Source organism: Plasmopara halstedii (assembly GCF_900000015.1).
Source record: "Plasmopara halstedii genome assembly, contig: Scaffold_470, whole genome shotgun sequence".
NCBI classification, from domain to species: Eukaryota; Oomycota; class Peronosporomycetes; order Peronosporales; family Peronosporaceae; genus Plasmopara; species Plasmopara halstedii.
The window spans coordinates 1,124,943-1,150,826 of record NW_020187390.1 but is presented as its reverse complement, the minus strand read 5'-3'; the positions used below and the strand labels follow the sequence as shown (position 1 = coordinate 1,150,826).

Here is a 25,884-nt window from a genome sequence, read left to right as displayed (position 1 = left end):
GCATACACTAAAATACGGTCAGCATGGTGCTACTGTCGGAGTACACGTACGATCAAGGGGAATGAACCACGACATTTTGAGTTTGTACAGACCGATGTTGGATGTAGCACCCGAATGCTCGACTACTAAATACTGACATGTCAAATATATAATTGTCTTGTATGTAGAGTGATCAGTATAGAGTTGGAAGACTTGATGTATTGATTTAAAGGGCACTAAACATTTTAACGAGTGCATTGTCGCGAGACGCACGGATCTTATGTCCGCATAAGCATCTCAATCTTTCGTGTATTCAGTAGTTTTCAGCCGACGTGCGTCGCACCTAATTGTATGGTGTCTCTAAACAGCACATTACATGGCTTTAGAAAGCCCTGAGCATGAAAGTTTACGACCGGGCTGTAAGCCAAACATCTTTCACAGCGAGTCGCTCTTCTCAGGACCAAATTTTATCGACTCTGCCCCACAAGGTGCAATAGAGCTCAGCTGATTCATTTCTAGTTTTTTTGCCGTGTCTATTAGGACTCATCATTTTTATGCGTGGAGGTCGGTCGGTCAAGACTGCGAGACAGCTCGAAATACAGAGTGATATGAAAACACGCTCATTCGCCGCTTAGATTTGGCGCAGTTATATCGCTCATCGCTGTAGCCTTTCGGCATTATTTTTTTTGCCATCACGGTTTTTGCATGTCAATATCATGTTGTGACCCAAATGTTATTTGCCCAATAAATGCGTGGATTTTTATAAATCATCCTCGCAATTACGACATGACGCTCATAAATTAGTCTAATCATTTCAAGTTGGCGACTATACTCCACAGGAGATTGACGTCAACGGCATGGACATGCTGGGTATGCTGCTGGGGCTGTTAATACTCTTTGTAGGCTTTGCAATAGCACTTTTTGGCAGTGCCAGGCTGCGCAAGGGTTTCTTTATCTGGTTCTCATACGCTACTATCACGGGCTGGTACTACTTTCGTGTGCTGCAGAAGAAGTACACAAACACCAGTAACAAGGCGGGAGAGGAGTCTGTACGCGTGTCGTCGCCCAACGGCGCTGGGGCTCGTGGAAAGGCCAAAACGACGTCGTTGCCGCGACCTATCGACGGCAAGCGCGATACCGGCCTTGTTTACTTCGAGCCGCGTGATATGATTGAACAACGGCAGCAGGCGCGGCCGGACTCGCTAGAGCACAGCGGTGTTTCCGATCGCTCGAGTCGCACAAGCGACGCTGGATCGAGTGCTAGTTCGGATGGCGGAACGACTGCGAGCAAGCGCAAAAGACGTCTTTTTCGCAGCCGTCGTAAGGATGCAGCCGAAGAGGCTGTGCGTCGCGTGAGCGATACAAGCTCCATTGGCTTGCTTACCGTGTCGGGCGTGTCTGACTTTAATGGTTCCGTTACGCCGATTCGCAGTAACGGCACTAGACGGACGTATACAGGGCGAAAGAAGCCGCCATCATGGGCGGATTGATTCGAAGGCAAACGTACTAGATGTTGGCGGGGCATCCGCATGACTGCACAATGATCCTACAAAAGTGTTACCATTTTAATAAATGTCTGAAGAAAACTACATGATACCGGTAATATACCAGCTTTATTGTATCAGAAATCGTCCCTGTTCAATTCATATTGTGGTCCCTCTCCAGTATGTTCGGGTTCAATGTGAACAAGCTCAAGCCTAACCTTAAGATGGCAGTACACCGCATTGGTATCGTCAAGAACAAGAAATCCAATGTTGCACTAGCTCAGCGGCGGGAAGTTGCACAGCTTCTTGCTGATGGCAAGGAGGAGAAGGCGCGCATTCGGGTGGGCAACAAACATAATGGTGGGACCGTATGCATCATATACATATATTTTCTTGTAGGTGGAGGGCATCATTCGCGATGACTTTACAATAGAAGGTTACGAGGTTCTGGAGCTATTGTGCGAACTATTAGCGGAGCGAGCGGTACGGAATTGCCCTTAGCTTCCGACTCTTTCTAATCTGATGTTGTAACTTGCAGAATTTGATCAAAACTGAAGCTGACTGTCCGCACGATATGCGTGAGGCTGTGTGCACCCTCATATGGTCGGCAAGTCGCACAGAAATCCCGGAACTGGCCGAAGTTAAAAAGCAGTTTATTAAAAAGTACGGACACGATTTTGAGGCTGCTGCGATTCGCAACATTGGCGGCTGTGTCAACGAACGTGTGGTCCAGAAACTTAGCGTGCAGCCACCAAGCGCATATCTCGTGATTAATTATATGAAGGAAATTGCGAAAGAATTTAAGGTTGATTGGGTACCGGAAGAGGTACCGGACCCGTTTGCACCGATTCCACCACCAACCGGTGTGACTGTCATGAAAGCAGCTGTCTCCGGGCCTGACTTTGCTGCACTTTACACATCAGTATGTGGACTTCTGGATGCAGATCTAATTTATATCGTATCCTGAAGTGTCTGTTATGCAAATAGGCCTCGCCATCTTATATGCCCTCTCTTTCTTCCAGCAAACGTATTGAGGAAACGGTTGGTTCTGCACCTGTGGATGCTTCTCTATCTAGGCGAAGTGTGAATACCTATACCAACCAGCCAGCTCATTATTACACCCAGCCGTTCTCTTTGGCACATAACGATGAATATCCTTTGCAGACAACGTCGCTGGCATCGTATACCGAAGATTCAGCTGCAGCCTCGACAACAACTGCTGCTGCATCAATTTCGTCTTCAACGCCAGCGACGGGTGTCAATGACTCTACGCCAGATTCTCTATCTAGGCGAAGTGTGAATACCTATACCAACCAGCCAGCTCATTATTTCACCCAGCCTTTCACTTCAGCACATAATGATGAATATTCTTTGCAGACAACATCGCTGGCAGCCTCGTCGTGTAACGAAGATTCCACTGCAGCCTCGACAACAATTGCTGCTGCATCAATTTCGTCTTCAACGCCAGCGACGGGTGTCAATGACTCAACCCCAGATTTCGATGAACTTACTGCACGCTTTGAAAGGCTTCGTAAGCGCCAAGATCGGGACGACCAAAATAATACATCATTTACATTTTGATGGCACGCTGTTATGAAATTCGTAAGGGCCGTAATAGTGTTCATACATCGTTGTTTGTTCATTTATCCTCAGTGTATCCGTATAGTATAGTGAATATATCACGTATCGCAGGTTAGGCCAAGTGTCGTTTAAAGATACCGCTACAATGGGGGACACGCTCGAGACGCTGATCGCGAGTACACAAGAGACTCTGCAGCCATTAGTTGCCAAGCCTAAGTTGACCGAAAAGCTCCTGGCCAAGGCACCCTTCCGTTTTCTGCACGATGTTTTCACGGCCGTGATGCAGAGCACAGGGTTCGCAATGGGACTGTACAATGACTTTGAATTAAGCTCAGCCAACCTAACAGACAAGCTGCAAAAGACGGCTTTTTTGGACAAAATGATCATTTGTGTTGGCCAATGCCTTGGCAAGGACATGAGTGTGCGCTCATCCAAGATTGTGGCTGGCCTCGAGCCGGAAAACACCAATTTGTTGCTCCAAGGTCTCGCACAGGCCGCAAAGGACAAGTCGCTTGACTGGAATAAGGCTGTACAAATCACACTTACCAAGGTCGTATCAATTACAGCAGAAGGTGAAGTGGCCCCTAGAACTGCAATGTCTGCAGTGGAAGCCGTTTTGCGTCCAAGCTCGACGAATCGCGACGGATCCGCTGAAGCCAAGAAAAAGGAAAAGGTTTTGTGTTCTCTGTAACTTAAGGGAAAGTTGGTCTAATCGCTCTGTGCAAGTTTAGGATCGACGAGAGAGTGACAACGCAAAGCCGATGGGAAATACTGAGGAACTGCCACGAAATGCGGAGAGCAAAGGAGAAGCACAGGCACCGCTGGCGTCTTCGAAACGGTCAGCACCTGAGACGACTCGTGCAGCACCAAGCCGTAGCAATAGTAGCAAAAACAATATTAATGATGACTTACTACTTCAAAGTATTGTCGACTGTAATGGTGACATTGAGCGTACAAAAACTCTTGTGGAGCAAGTAATCACGAGGCCTAAGATGTCGTCAAAGCTGTTGGGCAAGCCACCGTTTCGCTTTCTGCATGACATTATATCCGAAGTGACTCGTGTAACTGGTTTTGCCGATGGACTGTTTTTGGGTGATGAACTCGACTCAGGTGCTATCAAAGAGAAGGGACCGAAGATGGATTATCTCACAAAAATTACACAGTGTGTTGGCCTTCACCTTAACGTTGAAATAGAAGCCAGACCGGCTAAGATTATCGCAGGATTAGAGGCTGAGGCCACATGCAAATTTTTGCAGCTACTGACAGTTGCATGTAAAGCAGGCAGCTCAAAAGAATCCGTGCAACGTGTGTTGGCTGGTGACATCGCTCTACGGACTAGTAACGTTTATGGAAGTAAGCCTGCTAGTCGTGAGCATGCTTCTGATAATAAGCAAACGTCCCATTTAAGTACCCCACCAGAGAGAAAGGTACATGCAAAGCCCGTAAGTAAACCAAAAGACGTACAACATGGAAGCTTTTCAGGTCCAACGAAGCCCTTGACAGTGATTAAAAGCAGCGAAGATGATATTGACGATGAAAGAAATAACGAACCTTTGCGATTCGATGCCCCGGAAGCAAAGATTGATGAAGGGCAATCTTCAGATGTCCACCTGGACATAAATAATTTGGGAATGAGTCGCACTTCACGGCCAACAACTGCACGGCGTCGCCCGCCAAAGCTAAAAGAAAATGTTACTGAAGTGGGGCGACTGATGGTGTCCGATGCTAGAGCTGCTTCTGTAACAGGTATCATGAAGGATGGAGAAAATAATGACACCGACAGCGAAGATGAGGCTACTAGTGCAGCCGCAGGAAATGACAATACATTTAACCAACCTCATCTGGGGCCAAAACCTGGAGATGCTGATGCTCATGGACGTTTAGTGCGCGACATTCTAAAAAATCAAGGCGCTGAAGAAGCTGCGAGACGTGCAAAAGAAGTTGAAGATACGACTCCTAGCGAGGTCGAAACTGGCATTCGACTTGGACGTCGAAACAAGTCGTTCAAACCGGAGCACATGAAGAGCTCAAATGCTGTAGCGGCATCGTCGCTGACTGAAATGAATGCCTTACGTGCCGATATCCAGCGACTGTGTCAAGCGGCCAATCCAGTTGGCAAAAGTATTGAGTTTGTGCATGAAGATTTAAATGCCATGTCCAAAGAGCTCGAGTTTTGGCGCAAAGAATACGCTCGCAAATGCGATGCATTGGCAGATGAACAAAAACGGACAGAAGACGCGTTACAGCCTTTGAAGGTGCAGCTTCGAGAAGTCGAAGAACAAGTCAAGGAGAAGGTTCACAAAATTAACACACTCAAAGCTGTCATTGCTAAGAATGAGGTGAAAACTCAAAAATTGCTACGTATGGTTGTCTCAGCTTGAGCCAACGTCACAAAAATTGAGATACTGTTCGCGCCAAACTCCAAGGCAATGAGCAAAACTTTTACATTTTCCACCATTGTTTTTAATATATAGTTTGCACAACGTCAACGACTAATTTCAAAGAACATCGGCCAGTAGGCATCAAAATTCTCGATAAACTTTGGTCACTTACGTCAAAGGCCAAGCCTTATATTTAGTTTGCTTTCTCGCGACTGTTATCAGATTTAACACATAATTAGCTGCGAAAATTGGCAGATTTGTGACCCCAGGCGACCGTATGAGCTCTATCACCCTACCTCGATGATAGAGGAGGCTAGCATCATTCGTAATGTTGATGTTCTAATAATAATTGTCACGGTCTAAACAGCAAAAGCAGCGTTCAATCATACGGTAATTGCGCTTGGCTAATCATGTGATTAGGAAAATCCAAAAATGATTCTTTTCTGGGTTGGTTTGCTGACTTGAGATGACTGGTAATAAGTAAGGTGGTGGGGTAAATGCAGCGGGACTGTCGTAGCTCTTTGCTTAGAGGAAGCCGAGTTAAGGTCACCGACCTTATGTTCTATACAAGAACTAGTACAAGTGTAGCGGATCGCAATCCGCAACCTGTTAGTACTTAAAACCTTAACCAAGGTAAAGACGATCTTCCCGTTCAAATTGAATCTGTATTTAACTGTTTCAGTTGCGGCAGAGCCGCAAATATCTTAAACTCTAAATTTTCTAATTAATATAGTAAAACCTAATTAATATGCCCGCAACGGCATAGCGCTACATACCCAGAACACAGCACACTCTGCACAAAAAAAGCTTCGAGTCTTAGATTTTGCTCTAGCAAACGCACAGAGGTTAGATTTTTACAGATTCGAAAGCATCTACCGAAACCAGGTATTTCCATTGATCTCTGCAAGATAAGAGTACATATATAGCGCTGCTATGAGAATTACATACTATATGTGTTTTACGAACTCGTACAATAGAGTCGACTTCATTTCTGACGCGCGGCTAGCAGCTTACTTATACCATGGACCCCTCCTATTCGGCACATTAACATTTTATAGATACCAACTTTATTTGTGAATACTCACAATTACACCAAAGTGCAATGTGAATTGCGTACAAGTGTACAGTATTAATTGAGGACCTCATCTAATAAGATGTGAACCACACTGAAATTTCAAAATATTTTGTCGTTCAAGACGCTGTGCAAACGTGACCGCTTCTTAAGCGCCTACAGTTTAACTCCATTCCCTGCATTTAACCGTGTTTAATCTTATGCGCATAGTTGCACCAAAAGATCGCCCCTGCTTTCCAAAGTTAAGGGCTCAACGATCACCCGCAAAGGAGAGTCTTCACGATCAACATCAACAGGAAAATCCTCGGTATGGATACCGAGCTTTTTAATGTCAAGAATGGTTGTAGTGACTCCCCGAGTCATGTCCCAGCGCCACCACCCTCACCCGGCGACATTTGGCATAACCTTTCCTCGAAGAGTAGACAGTCTCTGCGCTTAGCGTGCCCGCTGCACGAGCCTGCGACTAAGCGCCCTTCTTTATCGGCGGAAAGATGTGATAGTATCTGCCGGCGGTGTCTAGCTTGTTTCACTGCAAGTCCGAGGGTCAAGACGACTCTTACTCAGCTAATCACGCTGTAATTACGGGCTTAAACCATCTAAAGTTGCTCGCCGCGACGTTTTAGACGTTTTATACGCAAATGGGTATGGGTCATCTACTCAAATCAAGAGCAATATAAGCGGAAGAATGTCACTTGGCAGGCACCTTCGGAACCCTAGGTCAATAATTCTCAGGAATGTCTGCTGTGAGCAGAAGCAATTAGAATGACTCAAAGGTTTATTCGGCATAGTATGATTATCAATTTTACATCTTCTGTGGGGAATGTGGTCCCGACCGTTGTGCACTGATACGAAAGGCCTCTGTAGATCACAAACCAATACTAGCAATGAAGGCGCAGTCTTAGCTTGACAAGGGCAGACTTCATCGCCGAAGCTTCGTGTTAAGAAAAGAGAAGTTTCTTTCTGCAGCTTTCAGCTGGCAATTTCAAACGTAATCAGGCGCCCAAGCGCAAGGGGCCTGTCTGAGTGAAGCGCGGCTTATTGTAAAATACCAGAGTGTCAAAGATAACACGAGGTGATTAACCTGAATTTAAAAAAATCAGAACTGCGACACGAGTGTTGATTTTTTCATTATTTATGCGACCACCCAATCTGCCGCACAAAGTACCGTTTGTTACCCTCTTTAAAATAGTTTGTGATGAGTCGCCCGATGTCGCCAAAGTCGCATTGTACTTACGCAAGTACTTGGGCAAGCTACTTCGTCAAGTCCTTTTGGGACAAAAGAAAACGCCTAGCTTCTATCACATTTATTTTTGCGGAATCTACCCGCATGACACATTTGTCAATGGAAACACACATAAACATGTTGTCAGCAAGACACACTTGTCTTGTATTCAAGTTTTTATACTCCATTACTGTTCGTTAGTATTTATTGTGGTACTCCACATTTAACTATTCGTAATCTGTACGACTTTGGATGTATATATTGTCAAAATAGGCTTGTGCAGAGCCATGATGCTGCCTGAACAGCTGCGTCACCAGAGGCCCGAGCGAAAATGGTGCGCTGGATTATTTCTGTGGTATAAGCAGCCACTTCCGAAGCATCGCTCAATGCGACGAGAGGGATATAACTGTCTCACATAAGCGGTTGATGGGTACATTGACCATATCAAGGACACTGAATAACGTCATGCCGACGATGTTGTTTGGCGGCGTATCAGTGCAAATAATCGAAGTTTTCACCGGAAGAGTGGCTGCAATTAGAAGCATGCTCATCTCTCTACTTTCCGCTTCCTCTCTGACACAAAACGTTGCCCCCCAGCGTCAAGGGTTTACATTTTTAGCAAAAATACTTTGTGCTTACGCGGCAGAAAGCGTCAATGACACCATTATCTTTCTTGATAAGGAACATTGCGGTGTAACGCACCGAAATAGTTCCGGACCAGAGCTCCGGATAGCATATGTGACGGGTATCTCGGTACCTAGCGTGATATTCCTTGGTTAAGGAATAAAACTGAGTTATGGGTTGCTTGAGGATAGGTGTACTACCACTTTTTTTGCTACGTGGGTGTCCCGAAAGGTCCGTTTAAAACGGATGATACGTTCAGCACATCCCTGCGGCACACTCTGTATCATTTCTATGAACTCACCAACTGGCATATTCTTTCACAAATCCCCTGATGAAAACATTACAGCTCTATAATAGCTATTGCCGGATGTAGTGAGGAAAAGCTTACAGCTCCTAAGACTACACTGGTATTTATATTCAAGTGTAAATAATCATAAATTATTGCCACTTACCCGTGGGGCGTCATTGCTTCGCACGATAGAGCTGCCACCGTAAGTGCTAACCCGTCAGAACTACAACACCGTGGGAAATATACACCACACTCTTATATTTAGAAACTAGCCTTTTTCGTCGCGACCCACAATAGCATTTCAACCCCACCAGTCCTTGCACGAAATATTGCAACACCCAGTCGCTTATATTACTGACAAAGGGTACACAGCCCGCAGCTATTCTGGACAAATTCGCCGGCGATACACTCTAGGGACAACGTCATACAGTCCTATCGAAAGATATTCACTCTAAAGATTGCGAAATCATCCTCTTTCATGTTCCACACTCACACCTTGGTCAATACCGCATCTGACTTCGAAAGACTATTTGCGGTACCGTTGATATCAAATTCGAACAATTTATGCTCAGCATTTGAGCTATGGTAGCTTTGTGCCCGCGCCAAAATAGCTTAACTTTACTAAAAAAGGTGGGTTTATGACTCTTCAATGCTCGACAAGGAGATATATGTGCGACATTTTCACAACTTGACAGCCATCATGGCTCGTGGCATTTCAGCCACGTTATACCTAGGATATAAACATATTTTTTAATCCAGTATCAGGATGAGTTGGCGCTTCACGCTTCCACAGTCCTAAAACTTTACATAAAGAATTGACATGATCTTCCACATGCTCCCATTGTAATTTGCACGGATGTCACATTCACATTTGGTATTGTCACTGCCTCTGTGTGTTGTCGACTGTTTTCGACGGTTGTACGAAATTGCATGACGCTCTTGAAATTACCAGACGTATTCGCAGCTTCAGGGAGCCTGCAACGTTGAGTCCAACAACCGGCACTCCTGGGTTGTGAGCTCTACCTCTTCGAAAGAGAGTCTTAACAAAAAACACGAGACACGCATTGATATTATTCTTACCCAGTAGGGGCAAGGTGGCCTATTGGAATTCTAGTTTTTTTCGCAGGGTATCGTCGAATTACCCTGCCCTTGGAGAATCAAACCCTCCATACAATTGAGCTAAGAGCGAAGGGGGCACGCACGGCGTATGTATTTTGTGCATCTCAGATAAAACATCTGCGAATACAGCGTAGCTGCTTGACAGCCAAGCGTCTATCTCTTGCCCCTCATCATGGCTGAGATCCATAGCATCTGACGTGCTCATTGGATTCACCATAAGTCTTACCTAGCGCGACTTGGTTGTTGTGCACTTGTACACAACGAATGGTCGGTGATAAAACTTACGTTTTCTCTAAGCGCAGAGCTACGGCAGCCCCACTACATAGCAAATACATACGCGTTACTACTTTTGATTTTGTAATGAGGCTGACAGCCAGGGACATCTCCTTGGGGAATCCCCACCGCCTTTATTTACATCAATACTTAAGTAAGACTCAGCTTTCAGCGCTGTGGTTAACGAAAATTCTATAACCATTATTGAGTGTAAATTGGGAGTTGCTCAAGATGATGTGACGTTTGACACAACAACGTCTACGACACTCAGCATGTGAGAGCCAAGTGACAGTCGTCAGCAAATAGTGTGCGTGAAATGCAGGATTTTTATCAAACTGTACCTACCAAAATAACTCAAGGCGGAGCCATAAGCAAAATTTGGTGGATAGTTTATAGATTGTGGCTAATGGAATTCACAGCCACGACAAAAGCGCTCAGAAATAGGCCAAAACAGAAGCGGTTTTCAATAGTGCCAGAATCCTTCCCCAGCATTTTTTTTCAAAGCTTATCATGCAACAACTTCCTTTAGATTGAGGTTTGATTAAAGCGATGAAAAACAATAGGTATGACAAAATCTGAACTTGATATCTTGTCTTTTCGGACATACATCTGTTTCTTGGTCCGAAAAAAAAGTCGACCAGTCAGATTCCGATCGTTTTGTTCCGCCGCTTTGCTGTTTTGCCGTTTACTATGTCTTCTCGTCTTCTTTTGTAACGTTTTTATTTCTTTGCTACGAAAAGGACTGTGTATTTCATGCCCCGCATTTAGACGTATATTGTAGTGGTCACATTTGGTAAATGACAAATGAACTGATACATCATTTCGGTTGCTACTTTCTTTATCCAAGGGCTTGAAGTGAAAACAACAGGTATATATCCTCTAGTTAGATTTGGCGTTACATTTGTATTTTTCTCGCTATGCCTGCGACTGGTAATCGAAACACCCATTTGAATGCTCTGGTCAAATGGATTGTGTATGATGCATTGTTTGGTTCAATTTTGCCATTCTTTAATTTGAAGGACTCTGCGGACGCTTACGCAGGTGAACGGCAAACATACAAATGCTACCCTTCAAGCTACTCGTTGCTGCCGCGGGTATCATGCCGTTCTTGTCATCTAAAGAAGCAATGGGGCAGAATTTTTGTATCCACGGTATCAATTATAGCCCGCGCATCGGACCAGACTGCGCTCCTGTGTATCAGCGTTGCAAAAGCCCTACAAGTATTCAGAACGACATGGAAACACTAGTTCAAAGTCACAGATTCTATTCGCCTGTTTGGATTAGGAGATCGCGCCCAAAGCTCGACTGTGGTGCCTGTAGCGATCAATGCCGGGCTGAGTGTCTCTCTAGGCTTCTGGGTGAGTGATGAAGACTCAGTCTTTGAGTCTGAATTTTCGATGCTGAACACACTCCTTCAGCAGAAAAAAGATTTTTTCACGAATGGAAGCATTGTCGACATTCATGTTGGTAGCGAAGCAATATATCGAGAAGATGTCACAGCTGCACAGAATATTGCGTATCTTCAGCGTGTTAAGTCTTTATTTAAAACTTATAGCCTGAACGTGCCCGTTACTATCGCCGAGATTGGTGATATCTACCTCACACACCCAGAAATCATTGATGATGTGGACTTTGTACAGGCCAATGAATTTCCGTTTGGGAAAAAAATTGCCGTCGAAGACGCCGTCGCGTATTTTGAATCAAGAATGGAGCCATTATTTAATAGCGAAATAGCTCGGGACAAGAAAATGGTGATCGGAGAGACCGGGTGGGCGTCAAATGGATCGAGTCTTAAGGTGTCTGATGCCTTACTGTAAAACGCCGCTCGTTACTTTCACGACTTTTATTGAATGGCCAAGCAAAAGGAGCTTGAGTTCTACTATTTTGAGGCTTTTGATGAGAAGTGGAAGGCGGACGTGAGCATTGACAGTGTTGAGGGACATTTTGGGCTTTTCTGTGGGAATCGGACGGTGAAGGCGGACGTGGGCATTGACAGTGTTGAGGGGCATTTTGAGCTTTTCTGTGGAGATCAGACGGTAAAGTTGAAATTGCTAAACTTGCGCTTGGCTTAAATTGCGTAATCGGTAGCAGCAGTCCACTTCAACTCGACAAAGAAGAGGCGACAACGACAGCACCGGCAAATAGTGACAGACACTTCAGTAAATCAAAAGTACACTTTGTTGAACATTAATATACCAGAAATCATAAGATGGTCGACCCGTTAGTCTCTTGCTTGTTATAAAAACTTTGGAGGCAAGATTATGCCTTCAAACAAGAAATTGAAAACTCAATATCTTGTGTTTCTGGGCATTGATAACCAACTAAATATCTGAGAAGAGTTGATAATGTTTCGTCCAGCCTTAGTTTGATCAGAAGACCGGGCTTCTGTGCTAGGTCAGATATGTCATTAACGGGGCTATTAGTCTAGAGCCTCAACAACTAGCCCTTTAAATCCCGGTGGTAAGGATTTCAAGCTTTGGATTTTCACTTACGGAGGAAAAATACAGCTCTTCATTTTGGAATGAGTAATGTTTTTGCATCGCCTACGAATATGACACCTAATTGATCGGTAGTGCTTACAGCGTAAGCCCGACAAATCCCTACACCGGAGTATTTTTCGCATCCTAGCTAAAGAATCTGCCAACAAATTTAACTCAAGGCTTCCTTCCTTGTAAGTTAACCCTTAACCCTGAAGTATCATGTAAAATTCTAGCTGGATTTTCTATATGTCTCTCATGTATAGTTGTCGTTCAGCCATGTGACTAGGAGCTCTAAACGCTGATCAAGAAAGCTTAAGAAGAAATTTGGTGGTGTTAGAAATGCAGAAAGCATTTTACGCTATCTTATAAAAAGCAAACAGGTAATTCAGCAATTTTACGCTACTGTTTAAGTCTAGTGGCGGCAAGGGCATTTAAGAATGACTTATAAAATAAAAATCAATTGCTGCAACCTGCTGCATTATTGAATACATGGGGACTGTTTTCATCAAACTACCCAATATAAGAATCAGCAATCTCCGCATGTTGTAGCAGCTCTACATCATTCAAAGGACTTTGGCCCGCCACGGTTTACAGTCACCCGGCCCCGACAGTCCTCACACATGAGACCGTGACACTCAGTCGCTTTACTCGTTTCCACTGGGCCTGGAACAGGAGCCAGTGGCTTACGGGCGTTCCAACAAACGACACTCGCGACAAATCATCGCTCATCCTGTATACATTGAATAGACCAGGATATTCGATCGTCATTTACCTTCTCAGGCAAAATTACGGCTTCCTTCCACTTCTGCATCTCGATCTTCGTTTAAGACACAGGGAAAAACGTCGCTTAACAACCTAGACAACTGATCGAAGCTATCGTGGCTTTTCGTCTGCGGCGAAAAGCTTATGTTTTTGCTTATTAGCAGAAGTGGTTTAATGGCTCAGCAAATCCTCATTCATAGAAAAGTAAGTAACACAAAAAGTTAGTGACTTCCAATTGATTCATAGCTCATGATGTTTCAGCCACAACAAACCCAGGACAAGACAAATATTTCACGATGTCGACGACCTCAAAATTTGCAAAAGGCTCAATTGACTAATTGACATATTCATTCACAGGAGGCTAAAAATCGTATCGGTACTCGTTAGTTTCAAATGCTTATGCAAGCTGTCTACAGTATTTACAGCAACACGTTTAACGTAATCGCATGATACCTCAAGATTTTCTTAGACATCGACAATACTAGTCAATCCGATGCTGGTACCCACCAAAATTGAGCTGCGAACAGCAACTCAATACGACCCTGGGTTGGGAGCCTGGCGTTCGTACTACTCAGCCGAAAGAAAAATGGGTATGCAGGGTGCGAATAGTTAAAAGCGACGCATATGTAATACTTATGAGTACCACTATGCTGGTCGGTAGCTTAAAGACACACTTCTTTTGCATGGCTGAGGTCCATTGCCTCGCCATTTAAACGCTCGTAAAGATGTCATCTTCCGTACTCCACCCGGCTACCTCACGGCACGGAATATTATTTCGCATTTAATATGACACCGGCCGTATCTTTGAAAGAGATAGGATGTCTCGGTGCTAGGTCCACATATTCGGAGACCGCTCAAGAGGATCGTATTTCTTTTCTCCTCCGGGAAAGGGTTAGACATTATCGTGGAAATGTGATTTTGTCACTTCTAAGACATAGAGTCCAATTTTTCACCTTTCTTGACAGGCAACCAAGAACAGTTAGCAGATATCTGTTGCTGAAACATTTTTAAATGCTCATTAATGTATGGTGGAAGCATCTACCAGCAAAGTTGAACTTGACACGCATCCGCTCTTCATTTTTCGTAAGTATAGAAGACGCACTTTATCTTTATATTCAATTTATGATCGATCACTAGGAGCCATTAGCCTACATTACTGAAGTCCCTGTCGTGGAGCTAATAGAAGTGTATTGATAGATGTTGCTTTGCTTGTATGTGGCCTTTTAAAATATGTGCGTCGACACCGGATAAGACAACATAATGGCCATCCAATAGAACTAATCCTGAGAAATTGATTGCAACTCATGATGTAACAGACCAAGTTGGACAGGATACGTTGCCATAGTTGTGCAGACAAGGGCTGTCGCGTAAATAGTTTGCTAAATGGTCCTTCGTCTCGGCCATAGGGACTGGCAAAAGCTGTACACGGGTGCGTAGTTTGTACACATGCATAGCAGTCCTAATTGATCAACACTGATCACTGTGTGGCATACCAACAAATATGCTATAAGAACTATTGCAACTCGAAGTGTGCTAAGTGATCGTAACGGGTAAACTATTTAACCGGCTTTGCAGTCTCGCATTTTTGTTCAGAACATTGATATAGTACTCGTCAATAACCAGTCAATGCTGAAATGATGCAGTTTTTATGCGTTGAAAAGACGACGAAGCATTAACAATAACATCAGCTAATAACTATTTGTCGCTACAGCGATCTCGCATAAAGGTGAAACATTCAATTTGTTATTCAGTGTGGTATGCAATATACCGTTATTACGTGTGTGGTCAGTGGTATCGCTGTTGTAACGGGTTACAAATACCCTGGAAACAGGGGTTTGTTTCACACCAGATGGGCATGATGTGACCACACCCTAACAAGAATACGGTACGGGGCTGGATAGCCAGTAGCTATACATGTATTTAGACTTTACTATACATTCTATGCATTTAAAATTAGGCGGCTTTGCCGCAGATAAAGTCAGTTTTGGATTTGAACGGAAGAGTTAATTAGTTAGCCTTGGGCTAAGGTTGTAACTACTCTTTGAGTATGCGGATTGCGATCCGCCAAACTCGTACTTGTTCTAAGTATAGAACGAAAGGTCGGTGAACTAACTTACGCTTCCTCTAAGCGCAAAGCTACGGCAGCCCCGCTGCAGCTATAGTGATCGAAAGTACATCACGTGTGACTGTCGTATTGTAGAAATTATCTGAAATGACATTTGTATGACAATCATTGTATCCCCTGCTGCGTAGATAGATCAAAATAAGCTTCCACCATCTAGTTGGCATCAAGCATTGTATGCTTCCAAGTCTCGTTAAACACTGCAAAAAGTCGAATCAAGACTTTTTTGATCGAGTGCGTAGATGTCACAAAGAATCTGGCGACGATCACGACTAACGCAGGATCGGCATCGGCGTTTGTGCCATCAAATTTTTCAGCCATTCTAACCCACAATCACCTTTGAAATGCATGTAAACGCAGTCTTCACAAGCACCAAGAAGCAATTGTAAACGACGCTGGAAGCTCCAGCAATGCTCACTTCCTCCCAAAAAAAAAAATTGCTGGCCGACACGCAGTTTACAGCTTCAAACAAATCCGGGTTAGTTAAGTACGTGTCGTCATTATCAGCAATAGTGAGTGGAAATTAGCTGCGTTTAAGTTGGCTTATAAACCTCGCGGATCTCCTCCATATTGTGATGACAACGGCATCCGTCACATCGCCACGGTATACAGCGTTACTGTCCACATGGTTCCTAGTAATGTGGTCATCTTGGACGATTCTCGTCCCCAACATCTGAGATGATATTTCCGCTGCCTTGAAGCTGGATGTGGAAGCGTCCACAACATATGCGCGACTCAGTTTCCAGCCCAGCTCTGATGACAACATATGACACCACCGGCCCCGGTTGCATTCAATCAGAGAGTAAAAATGATGACGCCCTTCATAAGTATGCTAGTTATTTTTCTGCGCTTCATCCGTGACCCAATCACTTAAAAGTGCTGGTATTAGCGAAGCCGAAGGCTTGGGCTGTGATTGTCAGAAATGAGGTAACAAGACATACAACATTCGTTGAAAAGCTTGGGATGTTCAAACTCGAATCGGGAAGAAAGAAAATCGATGAGCGACTGCCAGACTTTGCGGCTAAGGAAACGTAACCCATAAGCTATCATTTTATTAGATGGCAATTATGATACTTTCAGAGGCAATCGGGTGAGTCACTCGAGTAAAGCTAAGTAATTAGAAAGTGATTTGCCGACAAACAAACTAGAACCTCAGCCTATCATGCAAGCGAGTCCAGACTTTAGTTCTCAGCGACACAATGTATGACAATTTTTTCAAAACAACCATTTGGGTGTTAAGTTAACGAGTGATGTATTCACAGTAAGGCACTCCAATAGAGGTTTAGTCTCAATGCTTCCCGTCGACTTGACGATTGGTCGTTCCGAGTGGCTCGCAAGTCTCGATGAAGTGTAGTGTCAGGTGAGCTTTCGTTTGGATGTCGGCCAGTTGTTCCTTTGATGGTACGTAAGTTGATTTTTGGTGTTGTCATTCTCTACATTATCACGAACCAAGAGTGCTTGGGTCGAATCGTGCATGCTTGTATTAATTGATTCGCGATTGCACTTTAAGCGTAAACGCCGGTCCTAAACAAAATGTTCCAAAGAACAGCCTGGACAGCTGCACATTGTTCGGAGCCTTCGCTTTGTTTGATGAATATTAGCAACCCTTTCTTTCAAAGAGCGATATTTCTCTCTCCGCGGTAAGCTCTAAAAAATATTGTGAGAGTAGCTGTCGTTCCACAGAGACTGTCTTCTTCGTTGAAGATGATTTCTAAACCTATTAATGATTTCGACAGCACCCAGCACGCTAATTAAGCGCAATACGCTGCTGCACTTTTGCCTGCATTCCCTACACAAGAAACGGTCCAAAGGAGAAAACCGATCTTCACGTTCGTTGCTGCTTCATGAGCAGGAAGTACTTTGAAGTAAAGGTTTGCTAAGGGTCAGATTGCGCTGCTTTTGCTCTTTTTGAGCAATGACGTGTAATGACTCAGCCTGGGCGCGGCAAAAAAACAATGATAACATAAACGCAGAAAACATGATATGTGTGCTTGATCCATCGCGACTATTGATCTTGTATGCTAACAAGCTCGGCTTGGTGAGCTTCGCCCAGCTCACTGGCGTCGAACTGGACGTCCTTGCATGTTTCGCGGCGTAATACTTAAAAAAATGAATCTAGAGAAATGGCTATCGAGATTGCAGCGAGAGGTAGAGCGAGAGAGCGTCATTTTTCAGCGACTGGCTTTTTTGCACGTCTCTCAGGGAGATCGAGATGCGTATGGGACTGGGAGAATCACCAAGACCGTTGTCATCGGAAAATACCTCTCCTTTCCGAAATTAATTGATATCGCCCACCGCGAGGAGGCGCTCGCTATGCCATAGTCCACGCGAGAGTGAAATCTCTCGATGCGGACTGTTCTCGTAAAGGCAAGCACCCTAAAAACCATAATAAATTTCTAAGGCAGTGGGGGTTCACTATTGCGCATATTCAAAACGAAAAATCATTTGTGAATTTCAGTGTGTAATGCATCTTAGACCAGGAAAGCATTTAACGGTGTACGTAACGTCTTATGGCGTACGTATAGCAACACTTGCGTAATTGCGGGCTATTGCGGAAATATCAGGAATAAGACTCCGTAAAGGAGAGGTTAACTGAATCGTAAATTATAACAATACTACCAAATTTGTGTTGCAGTCTAAAATTCAAGTGACAATTTGGTGACTCTGAGCCCTCTGATCGAGTCTGAGTCTATGGAGTTCTCTGAGTCTGCGCGGTAAGCCACATTTGCAGCGTTCGTAGTCACTGCTATTTTATAAGTGGCGCTACTATGGCAAAGCTTCGACATTTCTAACTTTCATCTCTCGTTGCTTTCTCTATGTATTTCCACTCACCTTGAAAGCGCTTTGTCGGACGTCACGTTATCTTCGTCGCTCTCACCTTCCGTTTCTTCATTGATGCTTCCAGGCTCAACCCGCCCCGATTATCGCGGTAAATGTCTTTACAAAACCGGCAAATGCGTAAATGAGCGCGCGCTGAAGACATCGGGAGCAGCTCACAACCTTTGCGACGAGCATCGCAATCGACAGAACCAGCACCAGCGCAAACTCGACGCCAAGAATCGAGTAATTAAGCGAGAACGAGGAGTGTTACCTAGAGAAGCCAAAACTGAGCGCTTTGCACCGTATCCTGTGGTACTTAAATACCAACCACCTTTTACTTTAGCTGAAGAAGCCGAATCGGTACCTCTACCTGCCGTTGCATCGTCGACGGCAAAGACCGTTTGTACCTTTAAAGATGAAAAGGTCATGGCTCTGATGTCGGAAATGCGAGCAATAGCCACGACTCCAATGAACACAGGTGTCATGGTTCTGCCGGATGGACCTCAGCCTCCTCTTATGGACTTCTCATTCGTTATTGAAGATTTTGACGGCATTGTCGTCCCGTTGCCGTCTTTCCTCAAAGGGCAAGAACGCAATGAATTTCGCTCTCGAGTCTACCAAAAAGTTTTGGACTTTATTTCTGAGGAGTGCATTTTACGTTCTGGAGAAAAGGTTGCGATTGAGACTACTAGTGTAGCAGAAACGAAACGTTCCGTTAGAACAGGCACCGGTCGAACCCAGACCGAGCATAGCGTGAGCATCGGAAGTGCAGATAACGAATACGCAGATGCAAAGGCTTCAAAAATTCAGGAGAGCTGAGCTCTGCAGCTGATGAGTCAAGGAGTAGCAGAAATAAAAATCAGGTCCAATGCTTATGTCAAATGACTAGCTTGCAGTCGCATTGTTATTTGTCAAGTATAAGCGGTTTGATGAAAGCAAAAGTATTCAGTGGGTTGAGCACTCGAGCAATCATTTTAATTTAATGAATAAATTGCATTTTTTAACAGTTTGAGAACTTTAAAGTGCCAGTAAAGCAAAGCGCTGGCACAATGACAAGCATGCGACAATCATTTGGTGATAAGTGAATGCCGGTCATACTTCATCTATCGAGAGTCTATGTTCGTCTGGCTTCCTCTACGAACATATACTCCAGGTCGAATAACATAAAAGACCATCATAATAACGCGACAGATACTACAAACGAAGTACACATGTAGGACAGAAAATCTACAACTTATATCTCGACTTCACGCTTGCCTTCTCGTACCTGACTGTCATCCAAACTGTCCACACTACTAAAAGAATATTTTTCGTCATTGTATGACATTTCGCTGTCACAATCACTTTCGCCGCGACCGCGCAATTGCTCGCCGTACTCTGAATCGGTAATGGAGTCAGCAACTGATAATCGACTGTCAATGCCCAACCTCAACTGTGGTGGTCGGCTTATACCCTGCAACGACTCGAACGAGTACTTGCCGCTATCTAGGTCACTGATGGTACCACTGAAGCTTATACCACTCATTTCACCTAAGTGACTATGGCCGGCATCGTCGTATTGCATTTCTTGTTTCGTTCGCAAATACTCGCCAAATACATTTGACGTAGATGAGCAACGGGAAGAAACATCTTGCTGCACGTACTCGCTCACATGCGAAAAGCCTCCTACACCTCCATTACTCTCTTTATTGCTGCATCGCCCATTCTTGAGCGATCTACGCGCACTTCCACCTAATACTGCTGGTGACTGGGATGAATCGGCTAAAATGCCGTCAAAACTAGTGCGAGCTCTGCCAATGGGTACGTGGGAAGAAGGATCTAACCGATCATGTCTTGATCCCTTGCTGTAACGACCGTAGCCAGAATTGATACCGGAGACGTAGTTGACTTTACTCGTATCCAAAATGTTATTGTACGGACCAGAAGAACTATCATCACGTTTGGATACGCCGCGCATTCGCTTGTCCACCGCATTTTGTACGCCGCCAAAGGTACTGCTTTCGTCAGGATGACGTTTATTCTTGCGTTTTCGAAGACAGAGGAAAGCAACGGTACCAAAAATTAGCATAGCGCCAAACCCAATAGCTCCGTACAGAATCAGGTCGTAGCTTGATCCGCCAAAAATGCTAGAGCTTGAGGTATCGGCACGAAGATCTGAGGAGGAGGAAGAAGAATCTGTTGAGCCCGTCGAGTTTGTTGAGGAAGATGGGGTAGCGAGTATTGCGCTACCGATTTCGCTGGACGTTGTAGAGCTCCATGATGCCGCTGTTGCATTGGTGGATGTTAGATACATAAAAACAAGTGCGAAGGAATATTCCACGTACAGCAGTCATAGCGTACGCCTGTGAAGGGGCATGTGTTGGTCAAGTTGTCTTTCTCCCAGCATGTATAGGTGTTGTCGAGCGCGTAAATACACGGTGGGCATCCACCCGAAGCAGTATCGCACGTGATACTTCCGTCTCTAAGACATGATGTGATGGAAGTACAGAACTCATTTATATCTGTGGCCGTTGCCAGACCGATTAGAGCCACTGTCGCTAGAACCCGGAACGCCCGTTGTATAGCAAACATGGCTTTTGCTCTACTTTAATTTTTGCTTATGCCAGTGGCTAAGCCAGCTTGAACCTCAGTGGTAGAGATATCAGGCCAGATGTTGCGACGGCACTCTGCACTGTCACCTTATGTTTTCGTTTCAAAGCAATACTGAAGCAAGACATAACTAATGAAATCAGAGGATAAGAAGGGTGACAGTGGACACCTTAGTATGCACGATGTGCATTCGTTTAATCTATGAGTTTGGTGACTATTGTTACTTTACTTAATATAATCACTGGTTCATAGTGATACTTATGCCGTAACCTGGCGATAACGTCCATGTATGTATGTTTCGCAGTACAGAATGTAGCTACTACAGTAATAGTAGGGCGGATGTATGTAATTCAAGGTGTTCTCTAAAGACGCACAAGTCGGTTTTTTGTAGCAAATGACAAAAACCAAAAGTAGTTATGTCGAACGAAGACTGGACAAGTCAACTAATCGACAGTCACGCACTTTCAAAGCATGTCGGCCTAGCACAAAGCTGACTCCTTCCCAAATATATCTGCAATATGTACACAAGACAGTCGATCTATACTGAAGTTTAGCGGTACATGATCGCCCCCCGAGACATCAGCAACATTGATTCTCTACTCACAGTAAAAGTTGAAAGTTCAGCACAGTAAAATATGCACTTAGTGATTGTTTGCATGGCTTGGCGAAATGCAAAAGCGTGTATAACAGCAAGGATGGGACAAAGATTATTGCGGTGAGTAAAAGGGCGGGCAAGACACGTCTGCTAGCTGAACATTAGCACATTATAGATGGTGAACATGAAAAAATATGCGCTGGTATCGAGTATAGAATTTAGCTGTGCCTTGTTAGTCCTGACAATAGATGGGTCGCCTGTCGCCATCATGTCGTTCGCCGCCACTTTCATTGGTAAAAATGAGGATTCCCGCAATACTGGTAAGCGTTCTGCTGAATATCGGGCTGTCGATGACCCCAGCTTACAATGTGCTTTAAGTTGCTATCATCACTGTCGGCCTCAACTTCAAGTCATGCTTCACATGACATGTTTGAATGACTAGAAGCAGAGGAACATACAAACATACAAACATGACACTGATGTTTCATCGAATAGGCCTTCCACGTGGTCATCCCGTAAAACCCTTTCACTGAAATCAAGAGAAAAGCTTCCGGGGCAAACAGGACACATTTCATTAAAACTTTATAAAGGCATGTTACTGTTTGTGGAGTTGACTCACCAGCCCACCAAAATAAAAAAATTGCCAACCGCAAGTTGCGTCTGTTGCAATAATGCAAATACGTGATGCTACGTCCACTAAATTAGCATAAAACTGTCGTCTGCGACACAAGCAATCGATTTTTACCAAAGCGCATATAGATAGTCCATACTTGCTGGGCAGCGTCACAATGACTGTGGCAGAAAACCCATAGTATGGCGTAATGATAGAGTGTAATTAATTCATTTATCTGCTAAGCCACTCACTATTAATAACTTTTGAGGCGTCGCAGCTCTACCGGTGGACTTGCGCTTTGCATTACTTAGAATATGTGCAGTTGTCAATTTCGCTGTAGCTACTGGGCAGTGCAGCCGGATGCAATCAGAACAATGAGTTAAAGTATCTACTTCGTAGCAATCTGAAGCATTTTCAGCATAATGTTGGCCTCATTGTAAGCTTGCTGTCTCTTCTTTCGTTGGATTCAATGTAATTCTGCTTGCCGTTACTATTACACAATTTGTACTGCAATCTATCCAAAAAAATATATTCAGAATTGTTGCTAGTAATTAACAACATTAGCAGACCTGACCTGTATGTACAAACTCCCGCTTTTCTAGCCAGAATCAATTGTATATTGAACTCTTGAACTATCTGTCTGCGACCCTCGATGTCTGCAGCGGGGCTGCCGTAGTTCTTTCGCTTAGAGGAAGCTTAGTTGAGGTCACCGACCTTCGTTCTATACTAAAACCAGTACGAGTGTAGCAGATTGCAATCCGCTTACTTCAACAGTAAGCACAACCTTATCCCAAGGCAAAAAAAACTCTTCCGTTTAAAATATAAACTGTATTTCTTTTGTTTTATTGATTAGCTAGTAAAACCTAATTAAATGCATGACTACTGGCAGTCCAGCCACGTAGTAGCTTTTTGTCTAGGTGTAGCCACAGCATTGTAAAATCACACCATATTGTGTGACTCACTCCTTCATACCAGTATACGTGTAACCCCGTTACACTCTCCTCATAAAATTGTGAACGCCCGCAATTCACATTTTACTGTCGCCTCGTGCGGGGCTCACGTGTCTATGACACCTCTACGTCCCCAAGACGGTTTTCATGCATTCTCTAATCAATTGGCCCTGTGTCAATGACACGAATAACGCCCAGCGTCGCTGCTTCCGAGAGCGCCCGTGGACAGAGCCCGTCTTCGTCTCCTGCACGTGGTGCAACTTCGCACAGCACGTCTGCGGCTTTAAGGGAAGCACATTACAAGCACATTACAAGCCGTCACCAACCGAGCACCGCGCCCGCCACAGGCGACGAATTTTCTCATCGAGGATTCGGAAGAAGTTAAGTACGAGTCGGATACTCCTTTCCCAGAATGGGAAGAGGGGGAGAGAGAGGTGCGTCAGCGGCGCGACGTAAGCCCTGCTCGAACCTTGCGGGCACCGTGTCGTTTCCTGAACTTCCGACTTCCGGGGGAGTGGTATCATCACCGATCGCCTCGACAAGGCACAGGAGCAGCAGCTGGAGACAACCCGCAGGGCGGCTTTGCGCACGCATTCACGGCCGGTTCTGGACCCTTGTGTGGAATACGGGTCCGCTTCGTGGATCCCGCTACTGAACCGAACGACGCGATCAACCGATCACTGGGCATCTGCCTGGTCGGGCCGCCGCCGGCCACTACACAGCTAAGCTTGACCTATGAAAAGCTCTCCGATCTCTTCTCTTGGTACCTCAAGAAATCCCAATGGATAGGAACCGCGCTTGATTTCGCGACTATTGAGGATGCGCTGCTGTGCCCGCGATGCGGACGATTCGTGCGATCCTTACCCATGGCGAAACCGCTGTAGATGACGAAAAGCTCTTTTAGCAATGGATGCCAACTCGCTGTCAAACTTACAGCGGGCCCACAAGGAGGTGGACGTGAGCGTGGAATGCAATCTTCGGTTCAAGGTTGCCGAACTCAAGGTGCAACGCCAACTTCCAACGTTTTGTCGCCATGCGACGTATGGATTAAACCATCACGCTCCCGCAAGCTCTGTGGTCTCTGCCCTTCAATTACAGCAGCTTAGGGGCATGGCATAAGCTCAGCACACGGCCCCTCGGCTTCCCTGGCTATTGCCGAGATGCTCGGGGCGTCCGACGATGCGGAACGTCATGATCCCTCCGACCATAAGCGTCCACGACGTCTGGGCAGTGTTTCCATAGCGGCACCTTAAGTTCCACGAATTTCTCGAAATATGGGTATCCCCGCCACTTCACAAGATACTGGATTTGACCCTGTCGACGACATCGACCCATAAAGCGTTTCGTGTGACAGTGGACGCCACCTTTATCGTCGAAAAGATTCGGCGGCGGACGATGACGGCTTGGTCGATCGCCGTCCGGTGACTCGCGATGCTCCTCGAGCTCTTGAGGCCAAGGTCTGTCGCCATCGGGGCTCCGCTGAGTATCATGCTGGGGTCGCATCCCGCTATGCGGAAGACCTCGAGAGCTAATAGCACTTTGTGCACCGTCGGTCTCACGCTGAGGACTATTGCGCTTTGTCGGAGCAGCTCCTAGCCGTCGAGAAGACAAATGTGTCCCTTCGTGCGACAGTAAGCGCCTGGCGTACTTGGAGACGGAGATCGTTGCACTCCGTGCTCAATAACAGCTGCTGGTTCAGCTTCTGGATGGTTGAGCACCTGTGGGCGCCGCTTGGGCACGACATTGAACGTCCGATAAACCGTGGGCAGAGCTTGGTTTCATAAGCAGCAGGAACTGCATGTGTAGGAAGGATTTAATAAAACCATGTCTCCGACCTCACTGTTTAAACTTTCTCATTCCTTTTCCGACTGCATATTCTTTCTGTATGTCTTGGCTTTCAGCCATCGCATCGCGAATGTGTCGTAAGGCACTCAATCTGGTAAACAGGATGTCATTGACTTTCTTATGCACAGTGAGTGGACTGACATCAGCTAGCCGCTCGGCTATTCCTCTTCTACCAAAATCTAAGTCATGTGATGGCGGCATCAGCATGACGAGAGGATGAACGAGCCCATTAACGTGGATCTGCGTGGAGGTGGTGGATGAATGCACTGCATTGTTCAGAGCCAACTCAACAAGTGGCAGCATGGCGCTTTAGCGCCTCGGCGTCTCAGCGCAGACGCTGCGAAGGACGTCCTCGACGACGCGACTCAGAAGCTCGGTTTGACTATCAGTCTGTGGATTCTCCGCTGTTCACATAGTCAACTTGGCGCCGAGCACCTTGATGATCGTCGACCAAAATGCCCAGTGAAGCGCGGGTTTCTGTCAGATGCAAACGAGTCCGGGAGTCCATGCTGTCGAAAGACACGTTCCACAAACAGCGTCGCTGTACCGACACCATCGATGGTGTCCGGCACCGTCGCAAGATGAGCCATCTCTCTCAAACGGTCACCCGTGTTGCTTGCCGAGTCCTTCAGCAGGCCAAACACAAAGTCCATACCTATGGACTTCCATTTCCGAAGGATACCGGTTATCTAGCCAGCGACGCCGCCACATTCAGAGATAGTTTGACTATTTGACTCGTTTCACACGTACTCGTTTACTTGTACAGCTTGGGACACCAATAGTCGTAACTCACGGAGCTGTACGTCATCTTACGACCGGTATGACTACTGAGGGGGTTGTCCTGGCCGTATAGAGGATACGGTACTTTGAATCTTCATCGTAAGGAACCTCAATTTCTGGCATATCTGTCGAATCGGTGCTGTAATGCAGCTCAACGAATGTCGGTGTAACCGTGCGCGCGATCACAACGACAATTTCTTGTCCGAGTCTCTACGCCCCTTGCTCTGAGAGCCCGAAGCAGCGCTACATACATCCCATCACCCACGTATGCAGCGCGGATCAAATCCGTCACAGACGACGTTCC

General features: G+C 45.4%; 8 protein-coding genes across 8 annotated transcripts; 5 read left to right on the top strand and 3 right to left on the bottom strand.

Moving 5' to 3' along the window:
- Positions 1-836: 836 nt before the first annotated feature.
- Positions 837-1,469, top strand: PHALS_10425 (uncharacterized protein; the record flags this gene model as incomplete). Its single annotated transcript, XM_024725846.1, has 1 exon — positions 837-1,469. One exon carries the CDS (start codon positions 837-839, stop codon positions 1,467-1,469), a length of 633 nt encoding a protein of 210 aa, XP_024576582.1.
- A 218-nt stretch (positions 1,470-1,687) lies between these two features.
- Positions 1,688-3,044, top strand: PHALS_10424 (Spindle pole body protein; the record flags this gene model as incomplete). The annotated part of the gene is made up of 4 exons (XM_024725845.1): positions 1,688-1,804; positions 1,863-1,946; positions 2,002-2,385; positions 2,451-3,044. The coding sequence occupies 4 exons, from the start codon at positions 1,688-1,690 to the stop codon at positions 3,042-3,044; spliced, it is 1,179 nt and encodes a 392-aa protein (XP_024576581.1).
- A 145-nt stretch (positions 3,045-3,189) lies between these two features.
- On the top strand, positions 3,190-5,425 carry PHALS_10423 (traf3interacting protein; the record flags this gene model as incomplete). Its single annotated transcript, XM_024725844.1, has 2 exons — positions 3,190-3,717; positions 3,776-5,425. 2 exons carry the CDS (start codon positions 3,190-3,192, stop codon positions 5,423-5,425), a joined length of 2,178 nt encoding a protein of 725 aa, XP_024576580.1.
- Positions 5,426-11,123: 5,698 nt separating this feature from the next.
- PHALS_10422 (glucan-beta-d-glucosidase) lies at positions 11,124-12,096 on the top strand (the record flags this gene model as incomplete). Its single annotated transcript, XM_024725843.1, has 3 exons — positions 11,124-11,216; positions 11,272-11,820; positions 11,884-12,096. 3 exons carry the CDS (start codon positions 11,124-11,126, stop codon positions 12,094-12,096), a joined length of 855 nt encoding a protein of 284 aa, XP_024576579.1.
- A 3,614-nt stretch (positions 12,097-15,710) lies between these two features.
- Positions 15,711-15,976, bottom strand: PHALS_10421 (uncharacterized protein; the record flags this gene model as incomplete). The annotated part of the gene is made up of 2 exons (XM_024725842.1): positions 15,711-15,850; positions 15,940-15,976. 2 exons carry the CDS (start codon positions 15,974-15,976, stop codon positions 15,711-15,713), a joined length of 177 nt encoding a protein of 58 aa, XP_024576578.1.
- Positions 15,977-17,139: 1,163 nt separating this feature from the next.
- Positions 17,140-17,368, bottom strand: PHALS_10420 (uncharacterized protein; the record flags this gene model as incomplete). Its single annotated transcript, XM_024725841.1, has 2 exons — positions 17,140-17,177; positions 17,248-17,368. 2 exons carry the CDS (start codon positions 17,366-17,368, stop codon positions 17,140-17,142), a joined length of 159 nt encoding a protein of 52 aa, XP_024576577.1.
- Positions 17,369-18,079: 711 nt separating this feature from the next.
- On the top strand, positions 18,080-19,027 carry PHALS_10419 (uncharacterized protein; the record flags this gene model as incomplete). Its single annotated transcript, XM_024725840.1, has 2 exons — positions 18,080-18,102; positions 18,229-19,027. The coding sequence occupies 2 exons, from the start codon at positions 18,080-18,082 to the stop codon at positions 19,025-19,027; spliced, it is 822 nt and encodes a 273-aa protein (XP_024576576.1).
- A 415-nt stretch (positions 19,028-19,442) lies between these two features.
- On the bottom strand, positions 19,443-20,779 carry PHALS_10418 (RxLR-like protein; the record flags this gene model as incomplete). Its single annotated transcript, XM_024725839.1, has 2 exons — positions 19,443-20,473; positions 20,533-20,779. The coding sequence occupies 2 exons, from the start codon at positions 20,777-20,779 to the stop codon at positions 19,443-19,445; spliced, it is 1,278 nt and encodes a 425-aa protein (XP_024576575.1).
- Between the last annotated feature and the right edge of the window lie 5,105 nt (positions 20,780-25,884).